This window comes from Urocitellus parryii, chromosome 5 (assembly GCF_045843805.1).
Source record: "Urocitellus parryii isolate mUroPar1 chromosome 5, mUroPar1.hap1, whole genome shotgun sequence".
Lineage (NCBI taxonomy): Eukaryota > Metazoa > Chordata > Mammalia > Rodentia > Sciuridae > Urocitellus > Urocitellus parryii.
Window position 1 is genome coordinate 71,887,177 of NC_135535.1, and position 14,650 is coordinate 71,901,826.

The 14,650-nt window shown below is 31.7% G+C and overlaps 1 protein-coding gene across 1 annotated transcript in view; it reads left to right on the plus strand.

Annotated features, from left to right (window-relative positions):
• Nucleotides 1-14,650, plus strand: part of Adamts20 (ADAM metallopeptidase with thrombospondin type 1 motif 20) — a 147,511-nt gene that overhangs the window by 81,038 nt on the left and 51,823 nt on the right. Inside the window, exon 28 of the mRNA XM_026401433.2 lies at nucleotides 856-1,032. Coding sequence (XP_026257218.2) covers nucleotides 856-1,032 — 177 coding nt within the window. The remainder of the gene's footprint in view (nucleotides 1-855; nucleotides 1,033-14,650) is intronic.

The window sequence follows — 14,650 nt, forward strand, 5'->3', positions numbered from 1 at the left end:
CCCGTTGCTCTTTGGCACTGAAAATGTAAAGATAATTTCTAAAATGGTCACTTTGAATATTAATCCCACCCTTATTTTGAATGGGAAAGAATAAGAAACAATGATGTATGTTAGTTTGGGATGAATAAAATAAATCAGCTAATTTAATTAGTCAAATGTTTTTGCTTAATTGTTTTTATTATGTAATTTTCTTCATAGGGAATTTATTGGAAATCATTGCTTAAAGGCATACTTTTGGCTAGGTGCTAATAAACATCAAGTACGTGTTTCATATATACTTTAATATTTTCCAAAATTAAGTAACTTTAGTATTACAGTATTAGTAGGTATATTCATTTTAAAAGTTTAAATCATAGGAAAACTATAAACAAATACAAACTTTTATCATTTTGGTACATTTACTGCTAGAATTTTGTTCTGTATAGGTTACAAAAACAGATTTATATTATACATGCTGTTTTCTGTCTGGTTTTTATATAAAATGTATTAAATATATATCCATGTTTATAAAATTTGACCTATCTCATTAGCTCTCATGGCTACATAATAATTCATTGATTATAATTCATACATTTCATAATTGATACTCTTTACTTAGGTAAATCAGTTTTGTTTCTGTCATAACCTGCAAATAGTATCTTATAGACTTCATACCTTACTGAAATATTTTCCTAATAAGTCGCAGAAACTGTCAGTTTTTATAATCATGGGATTAAAACTCTTAAATTCAGGGAGAAATGTTGATAATTAGAAATAATAAATGTTTAAGCTCTAGCATTACTAATTATATTTCAAGAATGAATAACAGTCTCTGTAAAGTCACATAGGCTTGATATTTCCTCTTCTTATTTTTAGTGTACACAAACATGTGGAGGAGGAATAAAATCAAGATTTGTAATATGCCAGTTTCCCAATGGCCAACTGTCAGAAGAGCACAACTGTGAAATCCTAAACAAGCCGCCTAGTATGATACAATGTCATGTTCATGCCTGCCCTGATGATGTATCATGGCATCGGGGACCATGGAAATCGGTACGATAGTATTCTCAATCTTAATTTTGTTTTATTTTACTAGGTTCCTTTCACTTTAATTTCTTTTCTTTACAAATCATGAAATCCACATACTATGATTTCTGATTTTTTTTAAAGCAGACCATTGGCCTTCTTGGCTTATATTATTAAAAATTGATAGTTGGAAGAAGGATTGATTCAATTTTAAGTACTGTAATATTTAATAGTTCTATAAGTATTTATTTTTATATGTGAAGTTTGAACCATAGCACTATTCCCATGGAAATATTTTTCTTCATTACATCTTTTGTTTGCCCTCACTATTTACATTTTTATGTAATGTTAACACTTTGCTTGTAACAATGGCAAATCAAGGCTATGTCTTGTTGAGCATATAACTGTATGTGGCTTTTGTCTGTCAATGTCCAATAACTGATCCAAAACCAAATAACAATCTTTTAAAACTTGTTTTTATCATTGTTAAAACTCATTATTTTGTTTGGAAATGTGAACATTTATATTAAAGAAAAGATAGAGAAATTTACTTACATAAAATAAATTAATTGTTTACAGTTTGTTACATCACAGAAAAGTATGATTTATATAATAATTTATGTGAATCTTCATTTTTCTCCACTGTGTGGAGTTACTGTGTTTAGGAATATTTTAATTTTCTGTTTTGTTATTTTTTGGAGCCATAGACCAAACTCATAAATATTGCTCATGAATAGTTTATTTTCTCTAGTTGTTTTCAGATATCTAAACTCTGAAGAATATTTAATACCTAAGTATATTGAATTAGTTTTTTGGTCACTTCTGATTTTTTAAATCATGGACAACTAAGTTCATTTCTTTCAGATGAAAACTTGATTTGAGTCTATAATATATTTATAATTGTATTTATGAAGTTAAATCATATTTTATTTAGAAAATAATCATAACTGCAGTTTTACAACTAACCCTTTTTTATAATTTTTATTGGTTCTTTTTAGTTATATATAACATTAGGATTCATTTTGACATAATTGTAAAAGCACAGAATACAATTTGCTCTAAATCAGTCTCTAATACTTCCCCTTTCCCTCCTCCCTCCCTCCTACTGTTCTCCTCCCTCTAGTCACCTTTCTGCTATTTACTTATAGCATTTTTTAAAAAATTACTGCCTTGTGGATATACATAATGGTGAGATTCACTGTGGTTTATTCTTATATGCACTTAGAAACTTTAGGTCAGATTCATTCCTCAATTCTCCCCTTATCCAGTCCCTCTTCCTTCCCCCTCATTCTCCTTTTTTTTTACTTCACTGATTTTGCTTCTAGTTTGATGGAATACCCCTTCCTGGCCTTCCCCACCTCTGCCCCTTATTTTGTATTAGCTTCTATCAGAGAAAACTTATTCAACCTTTGACTTTCTGGGTCTGCCTTATTTCACTTAGCACAAGTCTCCAGTTTCATCCATTTACCAGGAAAGGCCTCAATTCATTCTTCTTTATGGTTTAGTAATATTCTTTTGTGTATATATACCACATTTTCTTTATTCATTCATCTCTTGAAGGACACCTAGGTTAGTTCCATTGTCTGGCTAGTGGGTGTGTTGCTAATGCTGATTTTATATCTTTGATATCAGGCAGTGGGATAGCTGAATTATATGGTGGTTCCATTCCTAGTTTTTTTAAGGAATCTCCATACTGATTTCTAGAGTGGTTGCACTAATTTGCAGTCACACCAACAGTGTGTGCAAGTACCTTTTTCTCCACATTCTCACCAACACTTGTTATTGTTTGTATTCTTGATAATTGTGATTCTGACTGGTAGAAGATGAAATCTCAATGTGATTTTTGATTTGCATTTCCCTAATTGCTAGAGATGTTGAACATTTTTTCACATATTTGTTATATTCTTCTTTTGAGAAGTGTTTTTTCAGTTCTTTTGCCCACTTAGTTGGATTATTTGGGTTTTTTGATGTTAAGTTTGTTGAGTTATTTTTATTTAAAAAAATTTCATTTTAGTTGTAGATGGACACAATACCTTTCTTTTATTTATTCATTTTATGTGGTGCTGAGGATCAAACCCAGTGCCTCACATGTGCTGGGCTAATGCTCTACTACTGAGCTACAACCCCAGCCCTGTTGAGGTTTTTTTATGTTTTTTATTTATTTTTTATTCTGAATATTAATCCCCTGTCTGGTGAGGAAGTGGCAAAAATCTTCTTTATAGCAAACCAGGTTGAGTTGAAGAAAATTCTTATTGAGTCTTGGTTTAGATTTCATTCAAATTTGGACAGTTAGAAGATGTTCATCATTGTTTGACTTTTGATCCCTCTATTCCTCCAGAGATGCTGGGGCACAGAAGCCCCTCCCTTAGTTGCTATGGATCTCCCATCAGCCAGTTCTGGTTTGTCAATTCAGGGGCCTGAGTCTGAGTGCTCAGGGATACAGCAGTTATGTCAGCTGGTTGTTTCTATTGTGTGCAGAAGTTCAGGATGCAAGGGCTCTGGGCTGTCATTGTGATTGCCTTGGGTCCCATGTTCCCACTCTCCTCTATAGAATCCTTTTCAAAATGACCTAGATCCTGGTGGCTATCTACAAGCACAGGTCCTATGGTTGTAGATTCTCTGTAATTTGCAGTGCAGAAGCATTCCCCATTGCCAGTGCAGCTCACTGGGATATTGTCCTTAGGAATGAGTAAAGAGATTCAAGTGATTTGCCTGGGTTCTAGCTTCCACTGCCCCAAACTGTTAATTGTGGGTGTTACTTCCCTTTGCTGACTGTGACTGAGGCAGTGTGCAGTCCATGTCCAGACACTCTCCAGCTGTGGCCATGGTTGAGACAAGGTACCATTGCTTTCTACTGCCTTGGACCCAGGCAACTATTCACCTTGACTGACCTCCTACTGTCTATGCTTGCAATCCAGGTACCATTCCTTTAAGCTTCCTGGGACACAGGCAACATCTTTCCATAACCGTCTTTCTCTGGCTGCTGCCAAGATCTGGGGATCATCCCTCTATGCTGGAGACCTAGGCAGCTTCCCACTGGAATTTGTTTCATGCAGACTGTGGCTGCAGTCTGGGGATCAGTCCCTTTAGGTTCATCAGGACTGAGACCACTTCCCACCATGATGTGCTTTCCATCAGTGCCAGTGGTGGCTGTGATGCTGACAGCTTTCTTTTCTTCTTCTTGGGACAAAACCACCTTCCCGCTGGGATCTGAACTCTCACTTCCAGCCACCATGAATTGCAGGCAACTGCTCTGTTTCTGCTTGGGCTCCTGTGGAAGCTGTGTAGAGTGCTGGGTTAAGCTAGCACTTTGGAGTGGGGCTGCTCCACCCTGCTCTCCTTGTTCCAGGTGAAGTGTGGGAGTTGCAGCAACTTTTGGTTAGTAGAGATCCAATTAGAAGTTCTTTCTTGCGGATTCATAAGAGATCCCACTGCAGGGGTGCTCCCTCTGGTTTAATTTGCTATTATCTGGAGATGAGGAGATGCAGTAATGATGGGGATGACTGGTCACCTGTGGGTTCCACAAAATGCTGAGCTTTCTTGGCTTTCTTTTTACACTATGAATTTAAACTGCTTGATCTGCTTCAAGGGCACCACTGCTCTTGCCATGTTTTACTTTGATCTGCTTTTCTTTCCAGTTGTTATTAAGGGGATGAGCTTATGTGCTCTTTCTTTCCCTCTTTCTCCTTCTTTCTTTCTTTCTCTGTTCAGCCCCTCCTTCCTCCCTCCACTCTAGTCGAGGTTCAGGGTTAGGGAACTCTGTCCTTATTTTTTACTCCAGTACTCAAGCTTCAACTCTCTTCAGGTATCAAACTATGTAATACTGGATCTTAGAGCATTTATCTGGTCTCAGACCAGCTGATCCTTCACTACCTTCTTTCTGTGTTAGGAATTGTCAGGAATTGCTGTCTAGTTCCATTCCACCATCCTCTCTGACTAGACCCAACCCTTGGTAATGCATTTGCTTTGCCCAAGACAAACTTTAACAGTGAGATATAGGTCAAGTTCTAGTTCAGGCTGAAATTTATCTTTATAGTCCAAGTGTGACTCATGTTACAAAACAACAGAACATTTTAACTTTATAAGAAGATTTTAAAATAAAATCACTACTTCAGAGCACCATCCCTTTGTGGGAACTAAAAAAAACACAATTTTTTTTCCATAGAAAGCACTCACACAGTTATTCAATAAATGTTAACTGATCATCTACTATGTCTTGGGCACTACTCTACAGAGTTAATTAAAACATATTTTTTATCCATGTAGATTTTATAGTCCACTCAGGGGGATTAGAAATACTATAGAAACTCACCCTAAAAGACATCTTTTTTTTATTAACTATCTTAGATTGGAAATTCAATTTCTCCTTATTATAGCTCTTCTTCTTTCTCTTTCACTTCATTGATTTTAGTTGTCAGGCATAGTTCTTAATAAGACCCTCTTAGAATTTTGCCTTAATTAAAAAATCAGCATCCTATTCACTGATTAGAGACTGAGTAGTAATGGCATTGGTTTCTCAGCACAAAGGTTTTATTTTCCTTACTGATTCATGACTTTAATCGCAAAGCACTAAACATTTACTTGTTATTCCTGCTTTGTGGTAGATATTGAAATAATGAAACTAAAGTGTTTTGAGTCAGATTTTTCTGTATAGCCCCTGATCTAAATCTAGTTACCACCACCTCACCCCCGACCTAGTTTTATAAATAAGTTTTATTGGAATACAGTCATACTCATTGTTCTTGTATTATCTAAGGCTGCTTTTTTTGCATTCCAGCAGTGAGTGGAGCTAATTTGTTGCAATAGACTGTATGATCCGCAAAGCCTGCAATAGTTACTATTTGGCCCTTTCTGACCCTGTCCTATTTAATGAACATTTTAAGTTTAACATAAAAATGTACAGATCATTAAAATTACAGTTATTCCTTTTGAATCAATTTTAGGTAGATATTTTTCAGTCCTTCATTTGACATTCAAAAACATTTTTAGGTTTACCAATCTTTTCTACATATCTATTTCAGTTTTTGCATAATTTTATGTATTGTGTTGGAATTCCAATATATTTGTGTTGTGCTATCTTTGTACATAAATGGTGCCATAAGTCAAAAACCTGAGTGTTCATTCAAATCTTGTGCACAGACATCTTTTTCAATCTTATACAAATAAATAATGAAGAAAACATATAACAAAAAATTACAAAATAGTAAGGCAGAAGTACAGAATTCTTCATCGTTTACCATGTCTGTTCCAAAAGGAGTTCTTTGAAAATTCAGTCTTTGCACTAGGAAAGAACTTTGATATCTTTTTTTCTTGATAAACTGAAAATGAAGTTTTTACTATTGTAATAAATGTTTATATTAGAATTTTTACAAACTTATTTATTTACTTTTGTATATGTATAAAGTACACATATATCATTAGAGTGCCTGGATTTCCTTTATTACCTGAAGAATATTTATTTGTTAAATTAGCCTTTTATATTAAAAGGGCTTAGGGGATCTGAAGTTTTGTTATCAAAACTAGATCTAATCTTTTGCCTTTTTCAATGTTATTACATATTAGCCAAACTTCAGAATACCTCTTGTCAACATATCAGATTAATAGTCTTTCATGGGTAACTAATTTTAAAATCCTATTCATTAAGTAGAAAAGTAAAGAGTATATGTGTTTGTGTGTGTGTGAACAAATAACATGAAATCTCTTAATTTGAAAGGAAAATAAAAATATAAAGTGCAAAATCATTTAAAATACTATTAGAAAGAAAGTTGTAACAATACATCTAACTTTTCTCCATGTTGTGGGAAATCTTGTGCTGTAATAACAAAAAGAATAAATAAATCTTAACCTATGCCTGTTAATTTAATGACTGCATTTTTGTGATTTCCCAATGTGATGTTATTATATTTTAACTCTTGTTTATTAATGATCTGTTGTGGCTTTGTGCTTTGCATAATTCATATGTATGCTCATTTGTACTCCTTGGATCAATATCTGAAATGTTTTAAGTCACTGAACAGATTGTGTGTTGTAATGGATGCCTCCTTTATGTTTTTTTTCTTAAATAACAAACTGCTAATTTCTCTTATTAAATATTTAATTGTTGAATAGTGTATGCTTTCATAATTTTACTTGGTATATGTATAAGCTACTGCTGTTTTACAGAAAATATTTCTGTTATACACTAACATTGGAATTCTAAGTATAAGATTTATTGTTTAAATATCAATTTTTAAATCCTAAAAATGTTTTTATTTTTCTTCTATATATTATGAATAATGAATAAAATTATGAACAATTTTATTTAGTGAATTAAAAACATGTACTTATGACTAAGGTAATCTTTAAAAGATGAGTAAGCTTTACTTTTCTTTTTTTTTTATATTTGGTAAGGGATGTTACACATAATGAAATTGAACTATTCTAGCAAATTCTCTTTAAGTCAATTTATATTTATATATTTTTTCCCACTTAGCCACATTAAGATCTAATTCATTTTCTTAGGATGTTTTTACTTCCTATGTAGAAAGAAATCATATTTGACAAACAGATACTTGTGTCCCAGTGAGTTCTGGTAATGATGATTAACCAACAAAAGTAAAGAAAATACATTTTTTTCTTTAAAGGTCATTTTTTTTACAAAAAATATGAGAAAGTTGTTTTTTTTTTTAAAAAAGAGGTTCAAATAGCTATTTGAATAGCCATTTGAACCTCTTAATTCTATTACTTTCCTCAAAGTGTTTCTTTTTTAAAAAAAAATGCCTATATCATTATGTAGAAAAATATATATTAATACAATACAATGGAATGCCACAAACAAAAGCATTTTCAGAAATGAGGTGAAAATAATAGTACACACCTAGTAAATCCAAAGTTTGCCAATTTAACAGTTGTGTGTAACAAAAGAACACTGAGAGGCTAAGCAGTGGAATGGGGCGGCTCCTTCCACTGTAGTTCCCATTGCAGGAGAAACTCGCTCAGGAAGCTTGACCAGCAGCAGCCCCAGAGGCAAGGTAATGTGTGGGGAAATGCTTCAAAAACCCATCCATTCTTTATTTCGACTTTGTAAAGTGGAGTGTTGAGTAAAAACATTCATAGTTATTAATTATTTTCTTAAGTTTGGAAAAGATACACAAGCATAGTAAGTGGATTGGAAATACATTTTTAAATAAATTTTTTTTTAGAAAATGTATCAGAAATATCTACTAAGTATTGAAATAGTCTTTCCATGTATTATGTTTATTACCATGTGTTTCTTTTTTAAATTTTTAATTTATTTATTTTTGCATTACAATTCTTAATACACCATTATACCATAATTTATCATTTCTCTGATTATATATAAGGTATGTATTACCATGTCTTTCTAAAGTACACTCATTGATCTCCCCCAAATCATGAATATCTACTACAAATTACTAAAAATAAATCAGACACAATCTTTGTGTCCAAGGAGTTTGCAATTTTGCAATGAATGTAATAAACAGATGATCAGAGTGCAGGGTGGGATTCCTATTTTATTTCAGTAACAACCGTGTGATTTACAATATTGAGGAGCTATAAATATTCGGTGCTTAATAGGTTAAAATAACTTAATAATTAGAAATGAACACTGTAGTTGACAACAGAATAATTCTGCTAGCAGATCCTTCTAGAAAGCCTAAGCCAGTAAGACACATTCCATCATAACCTGGCAAAGATAAATAGTGTCTTGATCTACCCTAGAAGAATAGTTTAGGTTTAATTACATAGTCTTCTTTCTTTGTACATATGGATTTTATGCTTTACCAAAAAGGAAAACATGCAAAGATTAATAGATTGTCCTAGATATAATACTCTGAAAACAACAACAACAAAAAAAAAACTTTAAAAAGGTGACACAATTGGCCTGCAGGTTTGAAATGTATGACCTAGGAAAAATGTAAGCAGATACTTGAAGCAATGATGAGATCATAAAACAAGAAAGAGATTGTGTGTGTTTTGATGTTAAGTGAAGTTCAAATGTAGAGCATAAAGTAACTCTAAGAAAAATCTCAACATAAATCATGATATGTTTTATTTTTTCTTCATACGTCCATGTTAAAGAAAGTAAAAATGCCTGTGTGTCTCTGGTAATGCTACTAATTTCCCAGGCATAATGCTTCAAATTGTTTAAAGATCTCTGGAAATAGATTTTAGATGATGTTAGAAGAAATTGTTCCCAGAGTTCTCCATCTATGTGCTATATGATGAGACTGCTTATATAAGATACATAAACATTAATTAATATTAGGACATTAAGATATTCTAAATTTTTATTATACAGATTTTACATGTCAGTTTTCAGCAGTCTATTCTACATAATCATGACAATCATACATTAAAAGTTTGTGTATGTTGCTTGACATTTGCTAACTTCCTATTTGGTCATATTCTTATGTATGTATGTGTATATTTATCAATAAAATGTTTTGAGCATGTGTTCTTATATATTATATATTTATACATTGCATATATAAACTAATGTGATTATATGATGTGTAGAAGATATACAAATATAAATTTGAAGGGATCATGAAACCTAAACTTGAAGAGAGTAAAAGATTGAACAATGAGCAAAGAAACCAATTGAGGGCACTGAGTTTGCAAGCTGCATTGTGAGGGATCCATTTGATGATGAAGACAAGATTTGTATTATATAGTCTCACATAAAGAAGATAATATTCACTGAGACAAAATGCAAACTTTAATGTAAGGAATATGAAGAGATTATTATTATCATCTTCATCATCATTATTATTTTGTTCAGGGGATTGAACCCAGGTGTTCTTAGCCACTGAGATACATCCCCTGACTTTTTCATATTTTATTTAAAGACAGAGTCTCACTGAGTTGTTTAGGGCCTTACTAAGTTGCTAAGACTGATTTTGAACTTGCAGTCCACCTGATCTGCTGGGATTACAGGCATGCACCACTGACCCGGCTAACATCATTCTTAAGCTTGTTGAAATATGTTTAATAATAAATCTATCCTACATCCTGCAGGTTAGGGTAAGAAGCATTAAAATGCCTGGAGTTCAGTAAGACTCATATTTTACTGAATAATCTTTGGCAAATTACTGAACATTTCTAAGACTTCATTTTGTTGGAATGAGAATAATACCTACCTAAAGAGAACATTTATAGAATAAAATGAAGCAATACAAAAGGGATTATCAGAAGGCCTATTATTTCAAGATTGGTGTTCTGCTAACCATTATTACTTATCCTGTAAATACAAACTCCCTTTCCTCAAGAAACTAAAAATCCAAATACAGAAGAATGGGTTAATAACACATCAAACAATCTGAAACAAAACCCACTTAAGCAAGTTATACTCCAGTATAAGAAAGAAATTAATTTGGATTCAGGTTTGGTTTTATTTCCTTTAAGTAAACATTTATAGACATAAAAAAATACAGAGAAATTTCAAATCACAAAGATGCCATTCAATGAATTTTCCAAAGTGATCACATATGTATAGCCAGGACCTAAACTAAGAACATCAGCACCCCAGAAATTCTCCCATTTACTTCTTCATAGTCACTATATTACTCCATTTCTGACTTCAGATGTCACAAATTAGCTTGCCTGCTTGTCAACATTAGATGAATGGAATTTTGATAATTTGTGAAAGTCACAATATATGAAATTTGATCACATTGTATACAATTGCAGTTTTCAATTGCCATCTAGTATTACTTCTTTGAAATCAAAATTATATGACCTGTTTGAATGACTATGATTTGTAATGCATATTTATTCTCTAGTTGACAAGCATTTGAGATTGTTTTTTAAAAAATTGGGATTTAGAAGTAATTCTCTGCTGAACATTTCTTACATGTCTTTTAATGAATTTGTGCATACATATCCATTGGATATGTAGACAGGAGTTCATTAAAAGATAGTGTATGAATATGTTCTGTTTTAATAAATATTACTAAACAGACAGTCTTCGACATGGTTTTTTAAAGAGAATTCCAATTTCCCCACATTCTTGCCAACATGATATTATCAGACTTTTAAATTTTAGTAATTCTATTGAGTCTGTAGTGGAATTTCTTGGTGGTTTTAATTTGATTTTCTTTGATGGTTAAGTTGAGTACCTTCACATATGTCTATTGCCTTGTGATATCCTCTTTAGTAAAGTGCTGATAGAAGTCCTTTGGCCATCTTTCTATTGATTCTTATTCTTCACCTTATAAGTATATTGGAGTTATTTTTTGTTTTGTTTTGTATGTAAGTGCCATGTTGGAAATACATAGTGAAGAAAATCAACTAACATTTCAGTCTTCTGCTGTCATCCAATCTCAGCCATGGATACTGAAAAGAAACAAGGGGTTTCTACTTCTCAGTAAGTAGAAGGGTGGGACACTCTAAATGGGTTGTATTGGACACAAATAAAAAAAATAGCAGAATTCATGACTTAAGTGTTTAGTAAAGATTTATTTTAAAACTATTTGAAAGTGTTAGAGACAAATTGTACTACTTTACACCGCTAATTTGATTAAGAGAAGAAAGATTAGCTAATACGTGCCTCAGTTCTTTTTTGAAGAAAATGTAAAATTCCTGATTTATAATCTTCGTGAATTTCCATTAATTTTTTTCACTCAGTAGGTATTTATATAGCAGTCACTGTGTGTTAGATGTGAAGAATAAAAATACCAGTGAATCAGGACATGGAACAGTTTATATTACAACAAGTAAAAATAGTAAAATGAAAATAAGTATATGATTATTCCTGCATACTCAACCATATACATGTACCAAGGAAAGAATTTAGGAGCTTGGTGGGGCACAGAATGAGAAGAATCCTGAAGGATTGAGAAGGGGAAAAATGAATTTTCTTTCACCTGAGAGTTAAATTTCACCAATGTTAGTTTTCTTTTTTTTTCAGATGATTTAAATATCACTTTGATATTCAGTAAAGAAAAAGAATTCTGGAATTAGAATCTACTCAAAATCAGTAGAAAGTAGTACTAAAAGTAGATTTCCCAGAAAAAAAAAATAGCAGTTTTATGAAATCAGTTTGAGAGTGAGAGCTGTAGCTCAGGGGTAAAGTGCTTGCCTAGCATGTGGGTTCAAACCCTACCATTGGGGGAAAAAATATTTTGAGATATTTAATCAAAGACTATTGAAATACCTATTTAATTAGTTAACTACCAAATTTTTTTTCAAGAAAAATATTTCTTTTAATGGGATGTTTATTAATAGTAAGAAATACTTTAAGATAAACCAGTTCTAAAATGTAAATAACATTCTTAAAATATGGTAGCAATCAGAGTTCCACTTCAATGTAATCATTAAAATTACCAGGTTTTTGTATAATAGAGCCATTTCTATTTCTATCTTGTGATTATTTTTATTGTTAAATATAGCAGAAAATTTGCTTCTCTATAGAGTGTGCCCAAAACATATAAATCCAAGTATATTAATATTTGATGAACAAAACAAGAAGGCATTTGGTGTCATTAATGATTAATTGTTCTGATTGAGATATCATTAAATATAGTGCAAGATTTAAAATATATGTTATATAAACGATAATGTGAAACTGTGCTAATATGTTCATTTAGTAGATTGTAAAAGGCAATTTATACTTCTACTCTAATGAAAAATAGGCCCTATTTGCCAACCAGAGAGAGTTCTCATCATTTCCTCTGAGACTGAACCTCTTCACTGTTTGCTTTGGAACCTTAGAAAAAAATTTTATATCTAGAAGTAGGAAAGACAAAAAGCATGACTTCTCCCTCACTCTGCTAACATGGGCAAAGTCTCAATCATAGATGAACCCAAGAATAGGTTCTTTTCTCAAAAGATCCACAGCACATCCCCCAAAAAAACCGAACAGCAAAAGAAATCTTAAGCAAAGAAGTTTATTACATGTAGTTTTGCTTCCCATGGGATTTTCTGTGGGGCTAAAAATCATTCAATTCCACCCCTTTCTAATAAAATAGATTTATATTGAAAAGGTCTTTGTTATATGTATACTTGGCAAAATGCACCTTTTGAAATAAAAATGCCAAAGCAACTAACTTTTCTTTCTACCAAATATGAAGTTTAGAATAGTATATCAGCTCTTAAATTTCTGGGGCAAAAATACTAGATAATGTAAAGCTGCATAATGTAAAGAAAGATGTAAAAATAAATAGAAATACAGATGATATCTTTAAGGCAAAGGATCTCTTATCTACAAGTATATTTTTTTCTGTACACCATTTATTTATTTTTTTTATTCAGTAAATATTTATAGATGTGGTTTCTGCCCTTATTAAGTTTAGAATTCTTATGCATAATTTCTTTTTTTTATTGACTAATTTTTGGATATATTTCGGTGGAAAGTTCAGCTATTTTTGAGACACACAAACTTGTTTATAATAATCATTCCAATACCCAAATTACTATTATGTTACTAAGGTATTACATTTATATAGAGATCATTTAAGATTATTTCTACATTGAGGAGAGAGCTTTAGAGATTTTTTAAAAATTTATTAAATGTGGTTTCCAAAGTTTGTGTTTTATTTTCAAACTACAAGGATTTTATATAACTTTTAATGTAAAAGCATTGAGAAAACTAATGAACAAAACTCAGTTTCTTAGAGAATTGGAAAGTGTTTCCTTTTATAAGGCTCAGTAAAATTAGTTGAAAAGAGACACTAGTTACAAAGATTCTTGGCTAATTGCTATTGCGAAAGATTTTTTTAAAAATATTATTTTGTGGGCAACTGAAATATAAAGGTCTGGGAATAACTTCAGAATTTCATTTTGATACCGAAATCCATACAAACTGTGACTCTTTAATAATTTTTAAGACTAAAGGATGACAAGTTCCATTTCACCAAAGGAGAATTCGGGTATACAGAATTTACCTTTTTCTCATTTAAGTAAGTAATAATGATGCAATATGTTTTTATAGACCCATAAATATTATTTATCTAAACAATAAAATTTTGAGATTCTTGAAATACTTTTGAGATACTGTTTAGTTGTTTTGGGTATCTTTAAAATTGGGAGAGTTCTCAAATTTTCTCTTTTCTGTCTTTTTACACAAAGCATAAATTATTTAAACAAATGTATTAATTGAAGTACACACGCCTTCCATGTCCTAGCAAGCCTTTCTAAAATTGGAGACCATACCACAGCACATGTAACCCACTTTTCTTTAGGAGTATTCTTTAGTTAAATACACATATGAGACTTTGACTTCCAATTCTAATTTTGCCATCTTGAAGTAAAAATTAATGAAATTCCTCCTCCACCAGGCAAATATTTGAAGACAATTATTTTCTGTCTTCTATTTTCCTAGTAAAATATAAACATTTTGTTCAATTCTTCAGTCTTCTCAATCTCCTTATTATGACCATCTCAAAGAGTGATATCTAGAATTTTCACTAGTAGAAGAGAAGAAAAATGGTCTTACTATCAAGAATGTAGCTATAAAGAATATTGCCAGCTTTGTTATATGTACTGTATGTAATATGTGATCAAAATGATCAAAAATGCATCAAATTTCAATTTTTACTAGTCATCCAGTTTTTCTACACTGATTCTGTATCAGTATAAACCTACACACATGGAATCAGATACTATTATTAAATTGGGTTTTATGCATCTTTAGCATAGTTAA